Here is a 27,373-nt window from a genome sequence, read left to right as displayed (position 1 = left end):
GTTTTTTTGAAGTGGGACTGTATGTGGTACTTTTCCATTGCCAGTGTATTATCTACAGTAAATTTCAGTCGGCACACCCTTAGTTTGAAGAGGAAGGCTGGAGTACTGCCTCAAAGCAAAGCAATGTACTGCTGTTGATGGGGGCCAGCAACAAAATGTATTTTAGCCACCTAAAGAACAAGCCACCTAAAAAAAATCAATATCAGTTTAAGTGTACGCTATACTGTAAGTATTTTCATCACTCTACCTTTTTGTTAGACCGCCCATTCGAAGGGAAGAAGCCCCTATCTTTGCTCTTGTCAAAGCCACCAGACTCCCCTGACAAAACAATCATTTTAGCTCACTGAACACGGGAGCTGCTGACCCACCACTGCTTTGATCATTTAGTTAGTTTGTGTTATTGTGTGATTTTGGTAAATCAGGACTCAACACTTACACTAACACATGCAAAGCAGTCCCTGTATTCAGCGATGCTAAATCCCTGTTTTTGTCAGTGGAGTGTGGCTTTGATGAGAGTGATATAACTGAAAATAGCTAAATTTTCCTGTTTCCATTAACATTAAGGTAACGCAGTGAAAATATACTAAAGTGTTTGGCTCCAACATTTCTTAAACCTTTTTTGAATACAAGAAAAGATTAAGACACTCTCCTCACCCATGTGTCAAGACTAAACGCCTCATCAAAACTGCTACAGTTCTTCCCAAATGCACTGCTGTTCTCAGAAACTTCAACAAAGACTGTTGCTGGGTAACGTCACTGTTAGGGGGAGAAAGAAGACGTCAAACTCTTAAACTGTCGCCACAAGGAGTCTTCTCAGACCCGCAGGGAGACAGCCTTCTTCAGGTCCTTTTAAATGTCCCAACAATCCAAGAGAAGTTTGGCACTTGTCCTGAGTTCATTCAGGGGCAGCGCTACGGGCAACAGAGGACTAATGAGCTGGCTATTCAGCGCTTAGCAAAAGAAATCTGCATGGGTCCGCAAGGTCATTAAAAAAAAGCTTTCCTTGTGTATCTGAGTATGTAGAACCCCCCTCCTCCACTTTATTAGCACTTGCACAACAACCTTTTTTTGTGTGCGGTACCCCAGAGAGAAAATGAATCTGTGTTAGAAGTTTTCTGTTGCAGCTTCAGTGACATCCTCTGCAGTGCTGCCATCCCTCATCCTCATACCTCCGTCTGGCCATGGCTCTGTATGTTGTTGTGTTTCTGTTGGCTCTCTCTTCCCTCAGTGCTGCATCTGCACCTGACTGTAAGGACCTGGTCAAACCTTTTATGCCAGAGGACCCTAAACTGGTAGGTTTTCTGTCTTATTTATCCCAGTGATGCTTGATTTTATATTAAAAAGCATATTATCATTAAGAACACTCAGATATTTTCATTATAGTTTAATAATTATTGACTTTTCTATGTGAAGATTTTTGGAAAATGGGTGTATGTGATGGGAGCTGGTGACCCCAAGGCATATCACAAGGCACTGGAGTCTCTGAAAAGCTCCTGGATAGACTTGGCTCCCACCTCTGACAGTGAAGTTGTGACATTACGTTGGGGGGATCACTGCTTGTAAGTTTGGTGTTTTTGAATATGTTGGGTAGAATCATCCTTTAATAGATTTTGCAGAACTATTTCATACCTTTTCAAACAGCATGTTACATTTTAATCTTGTGAAAAAGCTCTGTCACAGTCTATTCTTGTTTCTTAGTGATCGGTGTATCTCTGGGGAGGTAAATGCAACAATCTCAGGAATTGCCACTACATTTCGTAGTAAGTAACATGAGATGATCTTATTTCTTTACTGTGAGGACGAATAAGAGCACAGAGTATCCTCAACAACAGATCAGACCATATAAGTAATTTTGTATAATTAATTGTTTGCCTGCTGTCCACTTTTAAAGAAAATCTGTCAGACCACAAAGGACATATTCTACAGACTTGCTCTGACTGCCTGCTGTGGACAGACACCTTTCGAAATGGGGACGTCACTGGTAGATACATCCTGCAATTCAGTAAGTTCCACATTGGTTGTTAACACAGTCAGTCAGTCAGTTTAAAATGTTGTTTCTCTTTTTAAAATCTACCTCCTCTTTCAGCAAGGACTGGAAAAATAGATCCCAAAGATGTTGAAATTTTCAAGAAACAAGTTGGATGTCTGACCTTCCCAGAGAACTTCCACAGCTACGATGGTAAAACAGGTCAGTAAGTCTTCAGTAACCTGATAATGAATGCTAAAAAGAGCTTGACCTGGGAGTCTTTATTGTACACAACAACTTACACAAGTTTCCACAAGGTGGCGATGTTGCATTGTAAAAGTCAATATTTTTACACTATGACTTCTTATAGCAAACTTAAGGTACAATGCCAACACTTTCCATGATGGTCAGGGAATATTTGCTTTCTCTCCTTACAGTTTGCCTTTATGTTTTCCTGTGTTTCAGAGCTCTGCCCTGACGAAAAAGAGAGCACAGAATGATCGGCAATAAAAAAAAAAAATACAATAAGATACAGCATTTACAGCATATACAACATTTGTATTAAGCAAATTCATGTAAAGTGAAGTAGTTTGTTTTGATTGAATTATCTGTGCTTTGAATGCCAGTGCAACAGGTGATTAATGATTTTACTTTTAAAAACCTATAACAGATGATAAACTGAATTGCATTATGAAAACTGAGGTGTCAAACCACCATTTTTTTCTTACAGAAATGTGGTTATTACATCACGTATAATGTTTTGCAGATTAAAACTTAATTATTGTTATATGCTATTTGTTTAATTCCTCTGATTTACTGAAAAAAAAGAATATGAAAAGCAAATCTGGAAAATAATGGCTGAAAATGTTGTGCCAAGCTGTCTGTGAAGTGAATCAAACATATGACACACTGTCATACTTGTGGATTTTTAAAAAAAATTTTTTTTTTAAAATATTTTTATTTTTATTTATTTTATGGAGCAGTGTGTAGGATTTAGTGTCATCTAGTGGTAAAGATTACTGACTGCAACCAGCTGAAACTTCTCCCATGTGCCAAGCGGGAACTCCCTGTTAGGACACCTTAAGCATTTATTGTTCAGGAAGTTTTTAGTGGGAGCTGAATTATCTTCAGAGGTTTCTTGCTCTCTTAAACAAAGAGACTTGATTGTTAAAACCATAAAAACACTGTCTCATCACAGACAGGATACTAGCCCAGCACTTGCTAATGTGCGTTCACCTTTTTTCTGGAAAAAATTAAGATCCAGACATTTAGAAGTTTTTTACTAGAAGCTGAATTATCTGCAGAGGTCTCTTCGTCTTCAGAACACAGACCCATGATTTAAACCGGTAAAAACACAGAATACAGCAGTTTCATGTTAAAACTTTTTCCCCCCATTGCTGTTTGGCTCATTGTGGAGGGGCTGATAACTTCTGTGGCTGTTGCAAATTGGCAAATGGTCCAGTCTGGACTACTACAGCAACATGGCAGTGCAACATGGCAACCTTTGTGGATGATTTCAAGTGATTATACACTGAAGAAAACATGTATTATAGGCTTGTCAATTTGTGCCAGCGTATCCCCCTAAATCCTACACACTGGACCTTTAATGTAATTCATCAAAGAAGCAAATTTTGCGCAAATAAGTCCAGCATTAAGAGGCACTGGAAAAACTTTTTGGATCCAGAATTTACTTGGTAAAGGTTTAAATAAAGGTCCAAGTTTGAAAGTCTTTCAGAAGCAGGCCCAATGTCACTAAGCCACCAGCCTGCTGTACTGGCTCCCCGGGTTAGTTTGAACGCTCTCCATCTTGTATGACTTGACGCTGTCTCTCCGCCCGCTGGTCCTTGTGCTCTGTGTTCGAGAGCTGCTTGCTGCTTGTTCTGGTTGCCTACACCTGAGCAGTGCTGCCACCTGCTTCTGGCACTGAGAGGAGGCAAAGTAATACAAGACTGGATCCAGACAGCAGCTGAGGCTGCCTACACACATGGAGAGCAGGTATGCTTGGTAAGAACTGTCGCTGGACTTGTGGGACAGCTGAACGTAGTGAACCATCAGGATGATGTTGGTGGGGGCAAAGCAGACTACAAACACGACCAGCACGACCGCAGCCATCACCACAGCTCGAGTCTTTCTAGAGCGGTTCTCAACGTTGGCCGCTGCCAGAGCCTGAATGATACGCACATAACAGACAGCAGTGAAGACAAGAGGGATGAAGAAGAAGATGGAAGAATAGATGGGGAAGAAATAAAGATAGTAAGCTTGTAATTCTTCCACATCCTGAACATCATGGCAGGTGGTGATGCCCAAATCTGACAAATAAATGGTTTGTCCAGAGATAAGGAGAGGGGAAACGCCTCCAAGGGCCAACAACCACATAGCAGCACACACAGCTGAAGCTGTCTGAGGGCTGCGCCACGTCAGCGAGTTCATGGGGTAAACCACTGCCAGGAATCGGTCAATGCTGATGCACGTCATGAGCAGGATGGAGCAGTACATGTTGCAGTAGAAAGCTGCTGTGACAGCTCTGCACATGAAGGAGCCATAGATCCAGTTGTTGCCATGGTAATGGTAGGCGATCTTGAAGGGAAGGAGCAGGCCGAACAACAGGTCAGCACAGGCCAAGTTCAGCATGTAGATGATCGCCGGTTTTCTGGGGCGGCTGTGATGCATAAACATCACCATAGCAACAACATTAAGGGGCACGCTGATGATAAGAACGAGGGTGTAGACTGTTGGGACAAAGGTTGTTGCCAGGCGACCCTGGAGGAAACTTTTAGCTTCATCTGAGACAAAATAATGCTTCCGGGGTTGGCGGTGTGGACCATGTTTTTTAACTGGTTCCTGCTCCCATCCTGAACCAGAACCCCCGTCATCCTTCAAACTGTCTAACACAGACAGGTCAACATAGTCTATAGGCTCATCAGTGACCATCACAAAGTGTCCAGAAAAAGTCCGCAGGAAGGGCGCAGAGCCTTTAAAGAAGAGAAAGAAAGAGGACAAACTTATTTTCATGTGAAAAATTCTATGTAAATGCACCATTCAGACTGAACCTGTTGAATCCAGGAGCAACATCAGTTTTCTTTTGCTGTTTTTGGGTGCCTCTCAAAAGTATTTAAACATTTGCCTTAGTGAAATTGGTTTAGTTCCTTTCAGAAAGAAAGGGAAAAAAGATAATAAGAAATAATAAATAAATGTGTCAAACTTTGCAATAAATTAGTAGATGCATTTTTGGTCATTTTTTCAACATGCTATATTATGGTGTTTTGGGCCATTTTTTGCAACATTCTATGCAATATCGTGTCTCGGGATTTGATTTTATGTGGTTTTCTGCTGTTTCTGGAACATGTCATGTTTTGACACTTTTCACCATACTATAGTATTGCAAAAAGGGCCAAAAACATCATAAATTGGCATGTTAAAAAAATGATCAAAAATGCAAGGCAAAAAATGGCAAAATTTGACATATCCCCAAAACAGCTGGAAACAACTCAGAATAGCCTGCCAAGACATGCTATAGCATAGAAAGTCGCAAAAAGAGGCAAAAACTTTTGAATTTGGCATGTCGAAAAAATGACCAAAAATGCAAGACTATAGTAAGGCGAAAAATATCACAATTTGACATGTCCCAAAAACATCTGTAAACATCTTAGGAAAGCATGCCAAGACTAGCATGCCATAGCCTAGAAAGTTGCAAAAAAGGCCAAAAACCACATAATTCCGAATGTCGTAAAAATGATCAAAAATGCAAGAAGGGCCACAAACATCATAATTTGGCATGGAGAAAAAATGACCAAAATGCAAGACTATAGTAAGGCGAAAAATGTCAAAATTTCAAATTTGCAAAATTAGCTGAAAACAGCTGGAAACAGCTTAGAATAGCCTGCCAAATCACACCATAGCATAGAAAGTTGTAAAAAGGGCCAAAAACATCATAATTTGGCATGTTGTAAAAAATAGGTCATTTTTTCGACATGCCAAATTATGATGTTTTTGCCTCTTTTTGCAACTTTCCATGCTATAGCATGTTTTGGCAGGCTATTATAGGCTTTTTCCAGCTGTTTCCAGCTGTTTTTGGGACATGTCAAATTTTTACATTTTTCGCCTTACTATAGTCTTGCATTTTTGGTCATTTTTTCGACATGCCAAATTATGACGTTTTTGCCTCTTTTTGCAAATTTCTATATGATGGCGTGTCTTGGCAGGCTATTCTAAGCTGTTTCCAGCTGTTTTTGGGACATGTCAAATTTTGACATTTTTCGCCTTACTATAGTCTTGCATTTTTGGTCATTTTTTTGACATGCCAAATTATGACGTTTTTGCCCCTTTTTGCAACTTCTGTGCCATAGCATGTCTTGGCAGGCTATTCTAAGCAATTTCAGCTGTTTTCAGCTGTTTTTGCAAATTTGAAATTTTGACATTTTTCGCCTTACTATAGTCTTGCATTTTTGGTCATTTTTTTTGACATGCAAAATTATGACGTTTTTGCCTCTTTTTGCAAATTTCTATGCTATAGCATGTCTTGGCAGGCTATTATAGTCTTTTTCTAGCTGTTTTCAGCAGTTTTTGGGACATGTCAAATTTTGACATTTTTCGCCTTACTATAGTCTTGCATTTTTGGTCATTTTTTCGACATGCCAAATTATGACGTTTTTGCCTCTTTTTGCAAATTTCTATATGATGGCGTGTCTTGGCAGGCTATTCTAAGCTGTTTCCAGCTGTTTTTGGGACATGTCAAATTTTGACATTTTTCGCCTTACTATAGTCTTGCATTTTTGGTCATTTTTTCGACATGCCAAATTATGACGTTTTGCCCCTTTTTGCAACTTCTGTGCCATAGCATGTCTTGGCAGGCTATTCTAAGCAATTTCAGCTGTTTTCAGCTGATTTTGCAAATTTGAAATTTTGACATTTTTCACCTTACTATAGTCTTGCATTTTTGGTCATTTGTTTGACATGCCAAATTCTGACATTTTTGCCTCTTTTTGCAAATTTCTATGCGATGGCGTGTCTTGGCAGGCTATTCTAAGCTGTTTCCAGCTGTTTCCAGCTGTTTTTGGGACATGTCAAATTTGGACATTTTTCGCCTTACTATAGTCTTGCATTTTTGGTCATTTTTTTTCGACATGCCAAATTCTGACGTTTTTGCCTCTTTTTGCAAATTTCTATGCTATGGCGTGTCTTGGCAGGCTATTATAGGGTTTTCCCAGCTGTTTTCAGCAGTTTTTGGGACATGTCAAATTTTGACATTTTTCACCTTACTATAGTCTTGCATTTTTGGTCATTTTTTCGACATGCCAAATTCTGACATTTTTGCCTCTTTTTGCAACTTTCTATGCTATAGCATGTCTTGGCAGGCTATTATAGGCTTTTCCCAGCTGTTTTCAGCAGTTTTTGGGACATGTCAAATTTTGACATTTTTCACCTTACTATAGTCTTGCATTTTTGGTCATTTTTTTGACATGCCAAATTCTGACATTTTTGCCTCTTTTTGCAAATTTTCTATGCGATGGCGTGTCTTGGCAGGCTATTCTAAGCTGTTTCCAGCTGTTTCCAGCTGTATTTGGGACATGTCAAATTTTTACATTTTTCACCTTACTATAGTCTTGCATTTTTGGTCATTTTTTTCGACATGCCAAATTATGACGTTTTTGCCTCTTTTTGCAAATTTCTATGCTGTGGCGTGTCTTGGCAGGCTATTCTAAGCTGTTTACAGCTGTTTACAGCTGTTTTTGGGACATGTCAAATTTTGACATTTTTCGCCTTACTATAGTCTTGCATTTTTGGTCATTTTTTCGACATGCCAAATTATGACGTTTTTGCCCCTTTTTGCAACTTCTATGCTATAGCATGTCTTGGCAGGCTATTCTAAGCAATTTCAGCTGTTTTCAGCTGATTTTGCAAATTTGAAATTTTGACATTTTTCACCTTACTATAGTCTTGCATTTTTGGTCATTTTTTCGACATGCCAAATTCTGACATTTTTACCTCTTTTTGCAACTTTCTATGTGATAGCGTGTCTTTGCAGGCTATTCTAAGCTGTTTCCAGCTGTTTTCAGCTGTTTTTGGGACATGTCAAATTTTTACATTTTTTGCCTTACTATAGTCTTGCATTTTTGGTCATTTTTTCGACATGAAATTTCCAAAAAGAGGCAAAAACGTCATAATTTGGCATGTCGAAAAAATGACCAAAAATGCAAGACTTTTTCGCCCTATAGGAAGGCGAATTTGACATGTCCCAAAAACTGCTGAAAACAGTTGGAAAAAGCCTATAATAGCCTGCCAAAACATGCTATAGCATAGAAAGTTGCAAAAAGGACCAAAAACATAATAATTTGGCATGTCCAAAAAAAATGACCAAAAATGCAAGACTATAGTAAGGCAAAAAATGTCAAAATTTCACATGTCCCAAAAACAGCTGTAAACAGCTAAAAATAGCCTGCCAAAACCTGCCATAGCATAGAAAGTTGCAAAAAAGGCCTGTTACATGCCAGGCTGTTGGGGAAGGTGGGCACTGTGCAGTTATGTTTTGTTTGTGTCTTTCCCTCCTGGTTTTCTCTCTCTCACCTCCTCTTCTGCCAGGTGCCATCAACCTGATTGGCCTGCAACTGTGTGGTGTGGGCTCTTCCAAACTGGCCAATCACACCAAAGGCTCTCTCATAAAAGGACTTTGCCTGCACTGATCGCACTCTCTGCCTGCTGGAGCTGCTGTGGTGTTGAATGCTGCCATACACCTGGAGTTTCCTTAGTTAACTAGGTTGGTGGAGTGAGGGTGTGGATTGGTAAGATGGGGTACCCCATACATTTTTCACTCATGCAAGTCTTATTGTCTAGAAACACTAGGTTTTATGGTTGTGCCGCCTCTGTATATATTTTTGGTTAAGCTTCTTTTTTAAGATAATTGAGTCAGGTTTTGTTTGAGTTTATTTTAAAGGCTAGATTCAGCTTAGCCCCTGTTCTATTGTATTTCTCTATTATTTATTTGGCACAACCCCTCATCCCACCCTCCTTCTCCACAATTTAGAATTTTTGTAAGTAGTGGTTTCCAATAAATCATTTTCTTTATGCCATCTTCTCTTTGTTGTGTTGATGTCTCCTTTCCACTCATCCATTAAAGGACACATAACAGGCCACAAAAATCATAATTTGGAAAGTCGAAAAAATGACCAAAAATGAAAAACTATACGAAGGGGAAAAATGTCAAAATTTGACATGTCCAAAAACAGCTGGAAGCAGCTTTGAATAGCCTGTCAGGACAACGTATAACATAGAAAGTTGCAAAAAGGGCCAAAAACATCATAATTTGCTATGTCAAAAAAATGACCAAAAATGTAAGACTATGGTAAGGCGAAAAATGTCAAAATTTCACAAGTCCCAAAAAAAGGTGGGAACAGCTAAAAATAGTGTACAAAGACACGCCATAGCATAGAATGTTAAAAAAAACTGCCCAAAACACCCAAATAATGCATGTCAAAAAAATGACCGAAAAGGCAAGGCTATAGTATGGCAAAAATGTCAAAATTTGACATTTTTTAAAACTGCTGGAAACACCTCAAAACAGCATAAAATAGCGTGCAAAGACACACCATAGCATAGAAAGTTGCAAAAACTGCCCAAAAAACCCAAATAATGCATGTCAAAAAAATGACCAAAAAGGCAAGGCTATAGTATGGCAAAAAATGTCAAAATATGACATTTTTTAAAACAGCTGGAAACACCTCAAAGCAGCATAAAATAGCGTGCAAAGACACGCCATAGCACAAAAGGTTGTAAACACTGTCAAAAACACCCAAATAATGCATGTCAAGAAAATTGAACGAAAAGGCAAGGCTATAGTATGGCAAAAATGTCAAAATATGAGATTTTTTAAAACAGCTGAAAACACCTCAAAACAGCATAAAATAGCGTGCAAAGACACGACATAGCACAAAAGGTTGCAAACACTGTCAAAAACACCCAAATAATGCATGTCAAGAAAATTGAACGAAAAGGCAAGGCTATAGTATGGCAAAAATGTCAAAATATGACATTTTTTAAAACAGCTGAAAACACCCCAAAACAGCATAAAATAGCATGTAAAAACACGCCATAGCATAGAATGTTGCAAAAACTGCCCAAAAAAACCCAAATAATGCATGTCAAAAAAATGACCAAAAAGGCAAGGCTATAGCATGGCAAAAAATGTCAAAATATGACATGTTCAAAAAACAGATGAAAACACCTCAAAACAGCATGAAATAGCATGCAAAGATACGACATAGCATAGAATGTTGCAAAAACTATTAAAAAAACACGAATAATGCATGTCAAAAAAATGACCAAAAAGGCAAGGCTATAGTATGGCAAAAATGTCAAAATATGAGATTTTTTAAAACAGCTGAAAACACCTGAAAACAGCATAAAATAGCGTGCAAAGACATACCAATGCATAGAATGTTGCAAAAACTGTCAAAAACACCCAAATAATGCATGTCAAAAAAATGACCAAAAAGGCAAGGCTATAGTATGGCAAAAATGTCAAAATATGAGATTTTTTAAAACTGCTGAAAACACATGAAAACAGCATAAAATAGCGTGCAAAGACACACCATAGCACAGAAAGTTGCAAAAATGGTCAAAAACAGCCAAATAATGCATGTCAAAAAAATGACCAAAAAGGCAAGGCTATAGTATGGCAAAAAATGTCAAAATATGACATTTTTTAAAACTGCTGGAAACACCTCAAAACAGCATAAAATAGCGTGCAAAGACACACCATAGCACAAAAAGTTGCAAAAACTGTCAAAAACACCCAAATAATGCATGTCAAAAAAATGACCGAAAAGGCAAGGCTATAGTATGGCAAAAATGTCAAAATATGACATGTCTCAAAAACAGCTGAAAACACCTCAAAACACCATAAAATAGCATGCAAAGATACGACATAGCATAGAATGTTGCAAAAACTATTAAAAAAACACGAATAATGCATGTCAAAAAAAATTGAACGAAAAGGCAAGGCTATAGTATGGCAAAAATGTCAAAATATGAGATTTTTTAAAACAGCTGAAAACACCTCAAAACAGCATAAAATAGCGTGCAAAGACACACCATAGCACAAAAAGTTGCAAAAACTGTCAAAAACACCCAAATAATGCATGTCAAAAAAATGACCGAAAAGGCAAGGCTATAGTATGGCAAAAATGTCAAAATATGAGATTTTTTAAAACTGCTGAAAACACATGAAAACAGCATAAAATAGCGTGCACAGACACACCATAGCACAGAAAGTTGCAAAAACTGTCAAAAACACCCAAATAATGCATGTCAAAAAAATGACCGAAAAAGGCAAGGCTATAGTATGGCAAAATGTCAAAATATGAGATTTTTTAAAACTGCTGAAAACACCTCAAAACAGCATAAAATAGCGTGCAAAGACACAACATAGCACAGAATGTTGCAAAAACTATTAAAAAAACACGAATAATGCATGTCAAAAAAAATTGACCGAAAAGGCAAGGCTATAGTATGGCAAAAATGTCAAAATATGACATGTTCAAAAAACCGATGAAAACACCTCAAAACAGCATAAAATAGCGTGCAAAGACACACCATTGCACAAAAAGTTGCAAAAACTGTCAAAAACACCTAAATAATGCATGTCAAGAAAATTGAACGAAAAGGCAAGGCTATAGTATGGCAAAAATGTCAAAATATGAGATTTTTTAAAACAGCTGAAAACACCTGAAAACAGCATAAAATAGCGTGCAAAGACATACCAATGCATAGAATGTTGCAAAAACTATAAAAAACACCCAAATAATGCATGTCAAAAAAATGACCAAAAAGGCAAGGCTATAGTATGGCAAAAATGTCAAAATATGAGATTTTTTAAAACTGCTGAAAACACCTCAAAACAGCATAAAATAGCGTGCAAAGACACACCATAGCACAAAAAGTTGCAAAAACTGTCAAAAACACCCAAATAATGCATGTCAAAAAAATGACCAAAAAGGCAAGGCTATAGTATGGCAAAAATGTCAAACTATGACATGTCTCAAAAACAGCTGAAAACACATGAAAACAGCATAAAATAGCGTGCAAAGACTAGCCATAGCATAGAATGTTGCAAAAACTATTAAAAAAAACATGAATAATGCATGTCAAAAAAAATGACCGAAAAGGCAAGGCTATAGTATGGCAAAAATGTCAAAATATGAGATTTTTTAAAACAGCTGAAAACACCTCAAAACAGCATAAAATAGCGTGCAAAGACACACCATAGCACAAAAAGTTGCAAAAACTGTCAAAAACACCTAAATAATGCATGTCAAGAAAATTGAACGAAAAGGCAAGGCTATAGTATGGCAAAAATGTCAAAATATGAGATTTTTTAAAACAGCTGAAAACACCTCAAAACAGCATAAAATAGCGTGCAAAGACACGCCATAGCATAGAATGTTGCAAAAACTATTAAAAAAACATGAATAATGCATGTCAAAAAAAATGACCGAAAAGGCAAGGCTATAGTATGGCAAAAATGTCAAAATATGAGATTTTTTAAAACTGCTGAAAACACCTCAAAACAGCATAAAATAGCGTGCAAAGACACACCATAGCACAAAAAGTTGCAAAAACTGTCAAAAACACCCAAATAATGCATGTCAAGAAAATTGAACGAAAAGGCAAGGCTATAGTATGGCAAAAATGTCAAAATATGAGATTTTTTAAAACTGCTGAAAACACCTCAAAACACCATAAAATAGCGTGCAAAGACACACCATAGCACAAAAAGTTGCAAAAACTGTCAAAAACACCCAAATAATGCATGTCAAAAAAATGACCGAAAAGGCAAGGCTATAGTATGGCAAAAATGTCAAAATATGAGATTTTTTAAAACTGCTGAAAACACCTCAAAACAGCATAAAATAGCGTGCAAAGACACAACATAGCACAGAATGTTGCAAAAACTATTAAAAAAACACGAATAATGCATGTCAAAAAAAATTGACCGAAAAGGCAAGGCTATAGTATGGCAAAAATGTCAAAATATGACATGTTCAAAAAACCGATGAAAACACCTCAAAACAGCATAAAATAGCGTGCAAAGACACACCATTGCACAAAAAGTTGCAAAAACTGTCAAAAACACCGAAATAATGCATGTCAAGAAAATTGAACGAAAAGGCAAGGCTATAGTATGGCAAAAATGTCAAAATATGAGATTTTTTAAAACAGCTGAAAACACCTGAAAACAGCATAAAATAGCGTGCAAAGACATACCAATGCATAGAATGTTGCAAAAACTATAAAAAACACCCAAATAATGCATGTCAAAAAAATGACCAAAAAGGCAAGGCTATAGTATGGCAAAAATGTCAAAATATGAGATTTTTTAAAACTGCTGAAAACACCTCAAAACAGCATAAAATAGCGTGCAAAGACACACCATAGCACAGAAAGTTGCAAAAACTGTCAAAAACACCCAAATAATGCATGTCAAAAAAATGACCAAAAAGGCAAGGCTATAGTATGGCAAAAATGTCAAACTATGACATGTCTCAAAAACAGCTGAAAACACATGAAAACAGCATAAAATAGCGTGCAAAGACTAGCCATAGCATAGAATGTTGCAAAAACTATTAAAAAAACATGAATAATGCATGTCAAAAAAATTGAACGAAAAGGCAAGGCTATAGTATGGCAAAAATGTCAAAATATGAGATTTTTTAAAACTGCTGAAAACACCTCAAAACAGCATAAAATAGCGTGCACAGACACGACCATTGCATAGAATGTTGCAAAAACTATTAAAAACACCCAAATAATGCATGTAAAAAAAAATGACCGAAAAGGCAAGGCTATAGTATGGCAAAAATGTCAAAATATGAGATTTTTTAAAACTGCTGAAAACACCTCAAAACAGCATAAAATAGCGTGCAAAGACACACCATAGCACAAAAAGTTGCAAAAACTGTCAAAAACACCCAAATAATGCATGTCAAAAAAATGACCGAAAAGGCAAGGCTATAGTATGGCAAAAATGTCAAAATATGACATGTCTCAAAAACAGCTGGAAACACATGAAAACAGCATAAAATAGCGTGCAAAGACTAGCCATAGCATAGAATGTTGCAAAAACTATTAAAAAAACATGAATAATGCATGTCAAAAAAAATGACCGAAAAGGCAAGGCTATAGTATGGCAAAAATGTCAAAATATGAGATTTTTTAAAACTGCTGAAAACACCTCAAAACACCATAAAATAGCGTGCAAAGACACGCCATAGCACAGAAAGTTGCAAAAACTGTCAAAAACACCCAAATAATGCATGTCAAGAACATTGACCGAAAAGGCAAGGCTATAGTATGGCAAAAATGTCAAAATATGAGATTTTTTAAAACAGCTGAAAACACCTCAAAACACCATAAAATAGCGTGCAAAGACACACCATAGCACAAAAAGTTGCAAAAACTGTCAAAAACACCCAAATAATGCATGTCAAAAAAATGACCGAAAAGGCAAGGCTATAGTATGGCAAAAATGTCAAAATATGAGATTTTTTAAAACTGCTGAAAACACCTCAAAACACCATAAAATAGCGTGCAAAGACACGACATAGCACAGAATGTTGCAAAAACTATTAAAAAAACACGAATAATGCATGTCAAAAAAAATTGACCGAAAAGGCAAGGCTATAGTATGGCAAAAATGTCAAAATATGACATGTTCAAAAAACCGATGAAAACACCTCAAAACAGCATAAAATAGCGTGCAAAGACACACCATTGCACAAAAAGTTGCAAAAACTGTCAAAAACACCTAAATAATGCATGTCAAGAAAATTGAACGAAAAGGCAAGGCTATAGTATGGCAAAAATGTCAAAATATGACATGTTCAAAAAACAGATGAAAACACCTCAAAACAGCATAAAATAGCGTGCAAAGACTAGCCATAGCATAGAATGTTGCAAAAACTATTAAAAAAACATGAATAATGCATGTCAAAAAAAATGACCGAAAAGGCAAGGCTATAGTATGGCAAAAATGTCAAAATATGAGATTTTTTAAAACTGCTGAAAACACCTCAAAACACCATAAAATAGCATGCACAGACACGCCATAGCACAGAAAGTTGCAAAAACTGTCAAAACCACCCAAAAAATGCATGTCAAGAAAATTGAACGAAAAGGCAAGGCTATAGTATGGCAAAAATGTCAAAATATGACATTTTTTTAAAACAGCTGAAAACAACTCAAAACAGCATAAAATAGCGTGCAAAGACACGCCATAGCATAGACTGTTGCAAAAACTATTAAAAAAAACATGAATAATGCATGTCAAAAAAAATGACCGAAAAGGCAAGGCTATAGTATGGCAAAAATGTCAAAATATGACATGTTCAAAAAACAGATGAAAACACCTGAAAACAGCATAAAATAGCGTGCAAAGACATACCAATGCATAGAATGTTGCAAAAACTATTAAAAAAAACATGAATAATGCATGTCAAAAAAAATTGAACGAAAAGGCAAGGCTATAGTATGGCAAAAATGTCAAAATATGAGATTTTTTAAAACAGCTGAAAACACCTGAAAACAGCATAAAATAGCGTGCAAAGACACACCATAGCACAGAAAGTTGCAAAAACTGTCAAAAACACCCAAATAATGCATGTCAAAAAAATGACCGAAAAGGCAAGGCTATAGTATGGCAAAAATGTCAAAATATGAGATTTTTTAAAACTGCTGAAAACACCTCAAAACACCATAAAATAGCGTGCAAAGACACACCATAGCACAAAAAGTTGCAAAAACTGTCAAAAACACCCAAATAATGCATGTCAAAAAAATGACCGAAAAGGCAAGGCTATAGTATGGCAAAAATGTCAAAATATGACATTTTTTTAAAACAGCTGAAAACAACTCAAAACAGCATAAAATAGCGTGCAAAGACATACCAATGCAAAGAATGTTGCAAAAACTGCCAAAAAGACGTTAATAATGCATGTCAAAAAAATGACCGAAAAGGCAAGGCTATAGTATGGCAAAAATGTCAAAATATGAGATTTTTAAAAACAGCTGAAAACACCTCAAAACAGCATAAAATAGCGTGCAAAGACACGACATAGCATAGAATGTTGCAAAAACTGTCAAAAACATCCAAATAATCCTTTTTTAAAAAATGACCAAAAAGGCAAGGCTATAGTATGGCAAAAATGTCAAAATATGAGATTTTTTAAAACTGCTGAAAACACCTCAAAACACCATAAAATAGCGTGCAAAGACACACCATAGCACAAAAAGTTGCAAAAACTGTCAAAAACACCCAAATAATGCATGTCAAAAAAATTGACCGAAAAGGCAAGGCTATAGTATGGCAAAAATGTCAAAATATGACATGTTCAAAAAACCGATGAAAACACCTCAAAACAGCATAAAATAGCGTGCAAAGACACACCATTGCACAAAAAGTTGCAAAAACTGTCAAAAACACCTAAATAATGCATGTCAAGAAAATTGAACGAAAAGGCAAGGCTATAGTATGGCAAAAATGTCAAAATATGAGATTTTTTGAAAACAGCTGAAAACACCTCAAAACACCATAAAATAGTGTGCAAAGACACACCATAGCACAGAAAGTTGCAAAAACTGTCAAAAACACCCAAATAATGCATGTCAAAAAAATGACCGAAAAGGCAAGGCTATAGTATGGCAAAAATGTCAAAATATGAGATTTTTTAAAACAGCTGAAAACACCTCAAAACAGCATAAAATAGCGTGCAAAGACACGCCATAGCATAGACTGTTGCAAAAACTATTAAAAACACCCAAATAATGCATGTCAAGAAAATTGACCGAAAAGGCAAGGCTATAGTATGGCAAAAATGTCAAAATATGAGATTTTTTAAAACAGCTGAAAACACCTCAAAACAGCATAAAATAGCGTGCACAGACACACCATAGCACAGAAAGTTGCAAAAACTGTCAAAAACACCCAAATAATGCATGTCAAAAAAATGACCAAAAAGGCAAGGCTATAGTATGGCAAAAATGTCAAAATATGAGATTTTTTAAAACTGCTGAAAACACCTCAAAACACCATAAAATAGCGTGCAAAGACACACCATAGCACAAAAAGTTGCAAAAACTGTCAAAAACACCCAAATAATGCATGTCAAAAAAATGACCGAAAAGGCAAGGCTATAGTATGGCAAAAATGTCAAAATATGAGATTTTTTAAAACAGCTGAAAACACCTCAAAACAGCATAAAAAAGCGTGCAAAGACACGACATAGCATAGAATGTTGCAAAAACTGCCCAAAACACCCAAATAATACATTTTTAAAAAATGACCAAAAAGGCAAGGCTATAGTATGGCAAAAATGTCAAAATTTGACATGTCTCAAAAACAGCTGAAAACACATGAAAACAGCATAAAATAGCGTGCAAAGACATGCCATAGCATAGAATGTTGCAAAAACTATTAAAAACACAAATAATACATGTCAAAAAATGACCAAAAAGGCAAGGCTATAGTATGGCAAAAATGTCAAAATATGACATTTTTAAAAAGGCTGAAAACACCTCAAAACAGCATAAAATAGCGTGCAAAGACACGACATAGCATAGAATGTTGCAAAAACTATTAAAAAAACACGAATAATGCATGTCAAAAAAAATTGACCAAAAAGGCAAGGCTATAGTATGGCAAAAATGTCAAAATATGAGATTTTTTAAAACTGCTGAAAACACCTGAAAACACCATAAAATAGCGTGCACAGACACACCATAGCACAGAAAGTTGCAAAAACTGTCAAAAACACCCAAATAATGCATGTCAAGAAAATTGAACGAAAAGGCAAGGCTATAGTATGGCAAAAATGTTAAAATATGACATGTTAAAAAAAACAGCTGGAAACACATCAAAACAGCATAAAATAGCGTGCCAAGACACACCATAGCATAGAAAGTTGCAAAAACTATTAAAAACACCCAAATAATGCATGTCAAGAAAATTGACCGAAAAGGCAAGGCAAGGCAAGGTATGGCAAAAATGTCAAAATATGACATGTCTCAAAAACAGCTGAAAACACATGAAAACAGCATAAAATAGCGTGCAAAGACTAGCCATAGCATAGAATGTTGCAAAAACTATTAAAAAAACATGAATAATGCATGTCAAAAAAAATGACCGAAAAGGCAAGGCTATAGTATGGCAAAAATGTCAAAATATGAGATTTTTTAAAACAGCTGAAAACACATGAAAACAGCATAAAATAGCGTGCAAAGACACGCCATAACATAGAATGTTGCAAAAACTATTAAAAAAACACGAATAATGCATGTCAAAAAAAATTGACCGAAAAGGCAAGGCTATAGTATGGCAAAAATGTCAAAATATGACATGTTCAAAAAACCGATGAAAACACCTCAAAACAGCATAAAATAGCGTGCAAAGACACACCATTGCACAAAAAGTTGCAAAAACTGTCAAAAACACCTAAATAATGCATGTCAAGAAAATTGAACGAAAAGGCAAGGCTATAGCATGGCAAAAAATGTCAAAATATGACATGTTCAAAAAACAGCTGAAAACACCTCAAAACAGCATGAAATAGCATGCAAAGATACGACATAGCATAGAATGTTGCAAAAACTATTAAAAAAACATGAATAATGCATGTCAAAAAAAATGACCGAAAAGGCAAGGCTATAGTATGGCAAAAATGTCAAAATATGAGATTTTTTAAAACTGCTGAAAACACCTCAAAACACCATAAAATAGCATGCACAGACACGCCATAGCACAGAAAGTTGCAAAAACTGTCAAAACCACCCAAATAATGCATGTCAAGAAAATTGAACGAAAAGGCAAGGCTATAGTATGGCAAAAATGTCAAAATATGAGATTTTTAAAAACAGCTGAAAACACCTCAAAACAGCATAAAATAGCGTGCAAAGACACGACATAGCACAGAATGTTGCAAAAACTATTAAAAAAACACAAATAATGCATGTCAAAAAAAATTGACCGAAAAGGCAAGGCTATAGTATGGCAAAAATGTCAAAATATGACATGTTCAAAAAACCGATGAAAACACCTCAAAACAGCATAAAATAGCGTGCTAAGACACACCAATGCACAAAAAGTTGCAAAAACTGTCAAAAACACGAATAATGCATGTCAAAAAAAATTGAACGAAAAGGCAAGGCTATAGTATGGCAAAAATGTCAAAATATGAGATTTTTTAAAACAGCTGAAAACACCTGAAAACAGCATAAAATAGCGTGCAAAGACACACCATAGCACAGAAAGTTGCAAAAACTGTCAAAAACACCCAAATAATGCATGTCAAAAAAATGACCGAAAAGGCAAGGCTATAGTATGGCAAAAATGTCAAAATATGAGATTTTTTAAAACTGCTGAAAACACCTCAAAACACCATAAAATAGCGTGCAAAGACACACCATAGCACAAAAAGTTGCAAAACTGCCCAAAACACCCAAATAATGCATGTCAAAAAAATTACCAAAAAGGCAAGGCTATAGTATGGCAAAAATGTCAAAATGTGAGATTTTTTAAAACAGCTGAAAACAACTCAAAACACCATAAAATAGCGTGCAAAGACATACCATAGCAGAGAATGTTGCAAAACTATTAAAACACCCAAATAATGCATGTCAAAAAATGACCAAAAAGGAAAGGCTATAGTATGGAAAAAATGTCAAAATATGAGATTTTTTAAAACAGCTGAAAACACCTCAAAACAGCATAAAATAGCGTGCAAAGACACGACATAGCATAGAATGTTGCAAAAACTATTAAAAAAACACGAATAATGCATGTCAAAAAAAATTGACCGAAAAGGCAAGGCTATAGTATGGCAAAAATGTCAAAATATGACATGTTCAAAAAACCGATGAAAACACCTCAAAACAGCATAAAATAGCGTGCAAAGACACACCATTGCACAAAAAGTTGCAAAAACTGTCAAAAACACCTAAATAATGCATGTCAAGAAAATTGAACGAAAAGGCAAGGCTATAGTATGGCAAAAATGTCAAAATATGAGATTTTTTAAAACTGCTGAAAACACCTCAAAACACCATAAAATAGCGTGCACAGACACACCATAGCACAGAAAGTTGCAAAAACTGTCAAAAACACCCAAATAATGCATGTCAAAAAAATGACCGAAAAGGCAAGGCTATAGTATGGCAAAAATGTCAAAATATGAGATTTTTAAAAACAGCTGAAAACACCTCAAAACACCATAAAATAGCGTGCAAAGACATGACATAGCATAGAATGTTGCAAAACTATTAAAAAAAACATGAATAATGCATGTAAAAAAAATGACCGAAAAGGCAAGGCTATAGTATGGCAAAAATGTCAAAATATGAGATTTTTTAAAACTGCTGAAAACACCTCAAAACACCATAAAATAGCGTGCAAAGACACACCATAGCACAAAAAGTTGCAAAAACTGTCAAAAACACCCAAATAATGCATGTCAAAAAAATGACCGAAAAGGCAAGGCTATAGTATGGCAAAAATGTCAAAATATGACATGTTCAAAAAACCGATGAAAACACCTCAAAACAGCATAAAATAGCGTGCAAAGACACACCATAGCACAAAAAGTTGCAAAAACTGTCAAAAACACCCAAATAATGCATGTCAAAAAAAATGACCGAAAAGGCAAGGCTATAGTATGGCAAAAATGTCAAAATATGAGATTTTTTAAAACTGCTGAAAACACCTCAAAACACCATAAAATAGCGTGCACAGACACACCATAGCACAGAAAGTTGCAAAAACTGTCAAAACACCCAAATAATGCATGTCAAAAAAATGACCGAAAAGGCAAGGCTATAGTATGGCAAAAATGTCAAAATATGAGATTTTTAAAAACAGCTGAAAACACCTCAAAACAGCATAAAATAGCGTGCAAAGACATGACATAGCATAGAATGTTGCAAAAACTATTAAAAACACCCAAATAATGCATGTCAAGAAAATTGACTGAAAAGGCAAGGCTATAGTATGGCAAAAATGTTAAAATATGAGATTTTTTAAAACAGCTGAAAACATATGAAAACAGCATGAAATAGCGTGCACAGACACACCATAGCACAGAAAGTTGCAAAAACTGTCAAAAACACCCAAATAATGCATGTCAAAAAAATGACCAAAAAGGCAAGGCTATAGTATGGCAAAAATGTCAAAATATGAGATTTTTTAAAACTGCTGAAAACACCTCAAAACACCATAAAATAGCGTGCAAAGACACACCATAGCACAAAAAGTTGCAAAAACTGTCAAAACACCCAAATAAAGCATGTCAAAAAAAATGACCGAAAAGGCAAGGCTATAGTATGGCAAAAATGTCAAAATATGAGATTTTTTAAAACAGCTGAAAACACCTCAAAACAGCATAAAAAAGCGTGCAAAGACACGACATAGCATAGAATGTTGCAAAAACTGCCCAAAACACCCAAATAATACATTTTTAAAAAATGACCAAAAAGGAAAGGCTATAGTATGGCAAAAATGTCAAAATTTGACATGTCTCAAAAACAGCTGAAAACACATGAAAACAGCATAAAATAGCGTGCAAAGACATGCCATAGCATAGAATGTTGCAAAAACTGCCCAAAACACCCAAATAATACATTTTTAAAAAATGTGGCAAAAATGTCAAAATATGACATTTTTAAAAAGGCTGAAAACACCTGAAAACAGCATAAAATAGCGTGCAAAGACACGCCATAGCATAGAATGTTGCAAAAACTATTAAAAAAACACGAATAATGCATGTCAAAAAAAATTGACCAAAAAGGCAAGGCTATAGTATGGCAAAAATGTCAAAATATGAGATTTTTTAAAACTGCTGAAAACACATGAAAACAGCATAAAATAGCGTGCACAGACACACCATAGCACAGAAAGTTGCAAAAACTGTCAAAAACACCCAAATAATGCATGTCAAGAAAATTGAACGAAAAGGCAAGGCTATAGTATGGCAAAAATGTTAAAATATGACATGTTAAAAAAAACAGCTGGAAACACATCAAAACAGCATAAAATAGCGTGCCAAGACACACCATAGCATAGAAAGTTGCAAAAACTGTGAAAAACACCCAAATAATGCATGTCAAAAATATTGAATGAAAAGGCAAGGCTATAGTACGGCAAAAATGTCAAAATTTGACATGTCTCAAAAACAGCTGAAAACACATGAAAACAGCATAAAATAGCGTGCAAAGACATGCCATAGCATAGAATGTTGCAAAAACTATTAAAAAAACATGAATAATGCATGTCAAAAAAATTACCGAAAAGGCAAGGCTATAGTATGGCAAAAATGTCAAAATATGACATTTTTAAAAAGGCTGAAAACACCTGAAAACAGCATAAAATAGTGTGCAAAGACACGCCATAACATAGAATGTTGCAAAAACTATTAAAAAAACACGAATAATGCATGTCAAAAAAAATTGACCAAAAAGGCAAGGCTATAGTATGGCAAAAATGTCAAAATATGAGATTTTTTAAAACTGCTGAAAACACCTCAAAACACCATAAAATAGCGTGCAAAGACATGCCATAGCATAGAATGTTGCAAAAACAGCCAAAAAGACGCTAATAATGCATGTCAAGAAAATTGAACGAAAAGGCAAGGCTATAGTATGGCAAAAATGTCAAAATATGACATGTTCAAAAAACAGATGAAAACACCTCAAAGCAGCATAAAATAGAGTGCAAAGACACGTCATAGCATAGAATGTTGCAAAAACTATTAAAAACACCCAAATAATGCATGTCAAAAAAATGACCAAAAAGGCAAGGCTATAGTATGGCAAAAATGTCAAAATGTGAGATTTTTTAAAACAGCTGGAAACACCTCAAAACAGCATAAAATAGCGTGTGAAGACATGCCATAGCATAGAATTTTGCAAAAACTGTCAAAACATCTGAATAATGCATGTTAAAAAAAATTGACCGAAAAGGCAAGGCTATAGTATGGCAAAAATGTCAAAATATGACACATGACACATGTCTCAAAAACAGCTGAAAACAACTCAAAACAGCATAAAATAGCGTGCAAAGACACGCCATAGCATAGAATGTTGCAAAAACTATTAAAAAAACACGAATAATGCATGTAAAAAAAAAAATGACCGAAAAGGTATGGCAAAAATGTCAACATATGACATTTTTTAAAACAGCTGAAAACACCTCAAAGCAGCATAAAATAACTTGCAAAAACATACCAATGCAAAGAATCTTGCAAAAACTGCCAAAAAGACGCTAATAATGCATGTCAAGAAAATTGAACGAAAAGGCAAGGCTATAGTATGGCAAAAATGTCAAAATATGACATGTTCAAAAAACAGCTGAAAACACCTCAAAACAGCATAAAATAGCGTGTAAAGACACGCCATAGCATAGAATGTTGCAAAAACTGTCAAAAACACCGGAATATTTCACTAATATTTCACTTTCAAAATAAGACATTTCCAAAAAACAGCTGAAGACACCTGAAAACAGCATAAAACACTCAAAACACTCCATAGCATGGAAAGTTGCAAAAAGGGTCAAAAACATCATGATTTTTTATGTTGAAATAATGAACAAAAAGGCAAGACTATAGTAAGGCAAAAAATGTCAGAATTTAAATTAGTCCCAAAAACAGCTGAAAAGAACTGGAAACAGGTTAGAATAGCCTGCCAAGACACGCCATAGCACAGAAAATTGCAAAAAGGGCCCAAAACATCATGATGTGGCATGTTGAAAAAATGACCAGAAATGCAGGACAATAGAAAAAATTTGACGTCTAAAAAACATCTGTAAACATCTTAGAAAAGCCTGCCAAGAGATACCATAGCATAGAAAGTTGCAAAAAGGGCCAAAAACATCATAATTTTTTATGTCGAAAAAATGACAAAAAGGCAAAAAATTTCAAAATTTAACATGTCCCTAAAACAGCTGGAAACAGCTTATAAAATCCTGCCATGACACACCATAGCATAGAAATTTGCAAAACTGATCAAAAACATCATGATTTGGTATACTGAATAAATGACCACAAATTCAACGCTATGGTAAGGTGAAAAATGTCAATATTTGACATATCCCAAAAACAGCTGAAAACAGCTGGAAACAGCGTAGAATAGCCTGAAAGACACGCCATAGCATAGAAACTTGCACAAAGGGCAAAAAACATCCCACTTTGGCATGTCGAAAAAATGACCATACATGCAAGACTATAGTAAGGCGAATAAAGGCAAAATTTGACATGTCCCAAAAACAGCTGGAAACAGCTTAGAATAGCCTGCCAAGACGTGCCGTGTCATAGAAAGTTGCAAAAAGGGCCAAAAATATCATAATTTGGCATGTCGAAGAAATGACTACAAATGCAAGACTATAGTAAGGCAAAAAATGGCAAAATTTGGCATGTCCCAAAAACAGCTGAAAACCACCATGTAAAATAGCACACTGGCACATGCCATAGCATAGGGTGTTGCAAAAAAGGCCAAAAACCCATAATATAGTATGGCGATAAAATGACCAAAATTGCAGTACTGGAGTATGGTAAAAAATGTCAAAATATGATATGTCCAAAAACAGTGCAAGCCAAATAAAACCACATAAAATAACAATGCAAGACACGCCATAGCATAGGATGGTGCAAAAATGGCCAGCAACAAACACGCTATTTTATGGTGTTTTGGGCCGCTTTCGCAACATCCTGTACTATGGCGTGTCTTGACATGCTATTTTACATGGTTTTATGTGGTTTTCAGCAGTTTTTTTGGACATGTCATATTATGACAATTTTTACCATACTCTAAGCACTGCAGTTTTGGTCATTTCTTCGTCCTGCTATTTCATGGTGTTTTTGGTCGTTTTTGCAACATCCTTTACTATGGTATGTCTCGGCATGCTATTTTATGTGGTTTTCAGCTGTTTTTGGATGTGTCACATTTTGCCATTTTTCGCCCTACTATAGTATAGCATTTTTGTAAATTTTTTTAACACGTTATGTAAAACATGCAATGCTATGTTTTCTTCGACATTCTTTTCTATAACGTGTTACGCCTTGCTTTAATACGATGTGTTCAGCTGTTTTACTATACATACTATAGTATATCTTCAAATAAGGCAACCGTAAACATCATATTATAGTATGTTGTTAAAAATGACCCAAAACGTCAAAAATACTTCATAGTATATTATACCGTCAAAAATGTCTCAAAACACGACCGAAACATACCTGATTATGTCATCTATAACGACCCCAAAACATCATCATCATTATGGTATATAGTCAAAAATGTCACAAAATTCCACGGAAAGTCATAGTATAGAATCTCATCAAAAATGACCAAGAAATTTCATGGTGAAGTATGTATCACCCAAACATCCTTGTATAGTATGCTGTCAAAAATGATGCCAAAATGCCATAGTATGGCATGCCATGGACAATGACCCAAAATATCACCAAAAACGTCACCAACACATCGTAGTATATGGCGGCATGTCACTGTCAAAAATTACAAGCAGAATTTCCCTCCTCGCGCACACAAAAGAGATCTGCGCGTGCAGATACGATCCGAGGAGGGATATTCTGCTCGCAATTATTGACAGGGATATGCCGCCGTCACAGTTGACATTTTACCTTTTGGATATAAAATGCCGGAGCTTCATCATCATATTCTATAAGACATTTGTGTGCAATTTGAGTGTATTCATTCTTTATCTATGGCCAGACAAAAAGGTTTTTGAGTTCATCTTGACGTTTATCTTTGACCTTTGGCCACCGGATTGTACTCACTTTAGTTCACTCTTCATTCCAAGCAGACACCTTTTTTTTCCAATTTCAAGAAATACATGAGATATTGTTTTTACACAAATGAGACGAATCAAAGGTTCACTGTGACTTTGACCTTTGATCACCAATACTTTATCAGTTCATCCTTTAGTCCAAAGATTTGTGCCAAATTTGGAGAAATTCAAGTTCACAAGAATGAGACACACAAGGTCACAGTGACCTTTACCTTTGACCTATGACCACCAAAATCTTTAAATATCACGTCCACGGGAATTGACAGGATATACAGACAACCTAAAAACAACCCGAATATAACTAGCGGCATAATGGAAGTACTCAGTGGAGAAAAATGACCCCTGTGCCTGTTAATGTTCTTTTAGGGGAGCGGAAACAGAGAGCTGCACTAAATGGAATGACCCAAGTAAACTATTAGTACATCGAATTGGTGTAGTGGAGTGGATGTTTAAGGTAGCATACACTTAGAATACTCAAGCACAAGTATGCTCTCAGGTACATTACTAATGTAAATGTATTTATTTATTACTACTGTCCATGACCTGCTGCTGTGTCACTAGTCAGACTGACAAAATTACATATTCACTGATACAAATCATGTTTTAGTCTCAGTTACTCAGTTATTAAATTGTTAAGGCTTGCTGGAAAGGTGAATGCAGGGTGGGTCCTGCTTAAAAAGCATTTCCAATATTCCAGCCTACAGTATTTACTGTAGGTTATCGTCCAACCTGAAGACGATTTTGAGCTACTGTGTGGTTCGATTGAATTAACTGTTAAAATAGGAGATGTCACACTTATTTCTAATCTAAGGCATGACACAAATATGCAAAGTGTTAACCTTTCTAATATTTGTATAACCCAGCAGAGTACAAGCCTTTACTGTACAAACTGTAGCCATTTTTTTTTTTAAAAAAGCATGATAATTTATTAATGACACATATATGGTTCAGAAAGCAACTTACCATTTTGGGAGGCGAGCGCTGAGCCCTGGAGAGAAAACAACACCAACAACCCTACTGATAAGTCAACCATGGCTCTCTGTATATCCTCCAAATGTTTAACAGTTATGAGAGGGTTACAGTTATCTGTTTGACTTTAGAGTGAATGATTTTTTTTTTGTCAGCATCACATGTCATTACAGTGCAGTGTGGATACTCCGCCTCCCCTTTGCTGCACATCTCCTCCCCATTACACAGAAACAATATGTACCGGTGACTTCAAGCTGAAGATGGAAATATCTGTCTCTACAGAAACAGAACGTCAAACAAATACAGAAAGTGGTTGTTGATTAAAAAAAAACTGATAAAAAAAAGAAAAAAGAAATAAAAGAAAAAATAATAAACAATACTGATGATTGTAGACATCTGTAATTTATTATGCACATTGTTGTTTAGCCTCTACTTCTATCTCTATCTTTTTACATTCTTTTTTTTAATTCCGCCCTGATTATTATTGTTGTTATTATCAGTGTTCTGCGTCTATTGCCTTTCTGTTGCCGCATTTATCTAATATGTCTCTGCCCCAAATTCCCTACCTTAGTCTGCCTTCACTCTTTGTCTGCATTACTGACTAA

General features: G+C 35.7%; 2 protein-coding genes across 3 annotated transcripts; one reads left to right on the top strand and one right to left on the bottom strand.

Annotated features, from left to right (window-relative positions):
• Positions 1 to 54: 54 nt before the first annotated feature.
• Positions 55 to 9,033, top strand: LOC148189776 (uncharacterized). Of its 2 annotated transcripts, none has more exons than XM_088076859.1 (6): positions 55 to 1,292; positions 1,414 to 1,559; positions 1,699 to 1,760; positions 1,892 to 2,002; positions 2,087 to 2,188; positions 8,546 to 9,033. In XM_088076859.1, the coding sequence occupies exons 1-6, from the start codon at positions 1,182 to 1,184 to the stop codon at positions 8,644 to 8,646; spliced, it is 633 nt and encodes a 210-aa protein (XP_087932985.1). In that variant the 5' UTR covers positions 55 to 1,181; the 3' UTR covers positions 8,647 to 9,033. The 2 variants fall into 2 exon arrangements, with proteins under 2 accessions (XP_087932985.1, XP_087932986.1); XM_088076860.1 differs by lacking the exon at positions 8,546 to 9,033 and adding an exon at positions 2,432 to 2,760.
• On the bottom strand, positions 2,233 to 27,373 carry f2r (coagulation factor II (thrombin) receptor). Its single transcript, XM_042488404.2, has 2 exons — positions 26,763 to 27,373; positions 2,233 to 4,938 (listed from the first exon to the last, which is right to left on the bottom strand). Exons 1-2 carry the CDS (start codon positions 26,830 to 26,832, stop codon positions 3,719 to 3,721), a joined length of 1,290 nt encoding a protein of 429 aa, XP_042344338.2. The 5' UTR covers positions 26,833 to 27,373; the 3' UTR covers positions 2,233 to 3,718.

Source organism: Plectropomus leopardus, chromosome 4 (genome assembly GCF_026936395.1).
Source record: "Plectropomus leopardus strain MGB_pleo_1.0 chromosome 4, ASM2693639v1, whole genome shotgun sequence".
Lineage (NCBI taxonomy): Eukaryota > Metazoa > Chordata > Actinopteri > Perciformes > Serranidae > Plectropomus > Plectropomus leopardus.
This window is presented reverse-complemented; position numbering and strand designations above follow the sequence as displayed.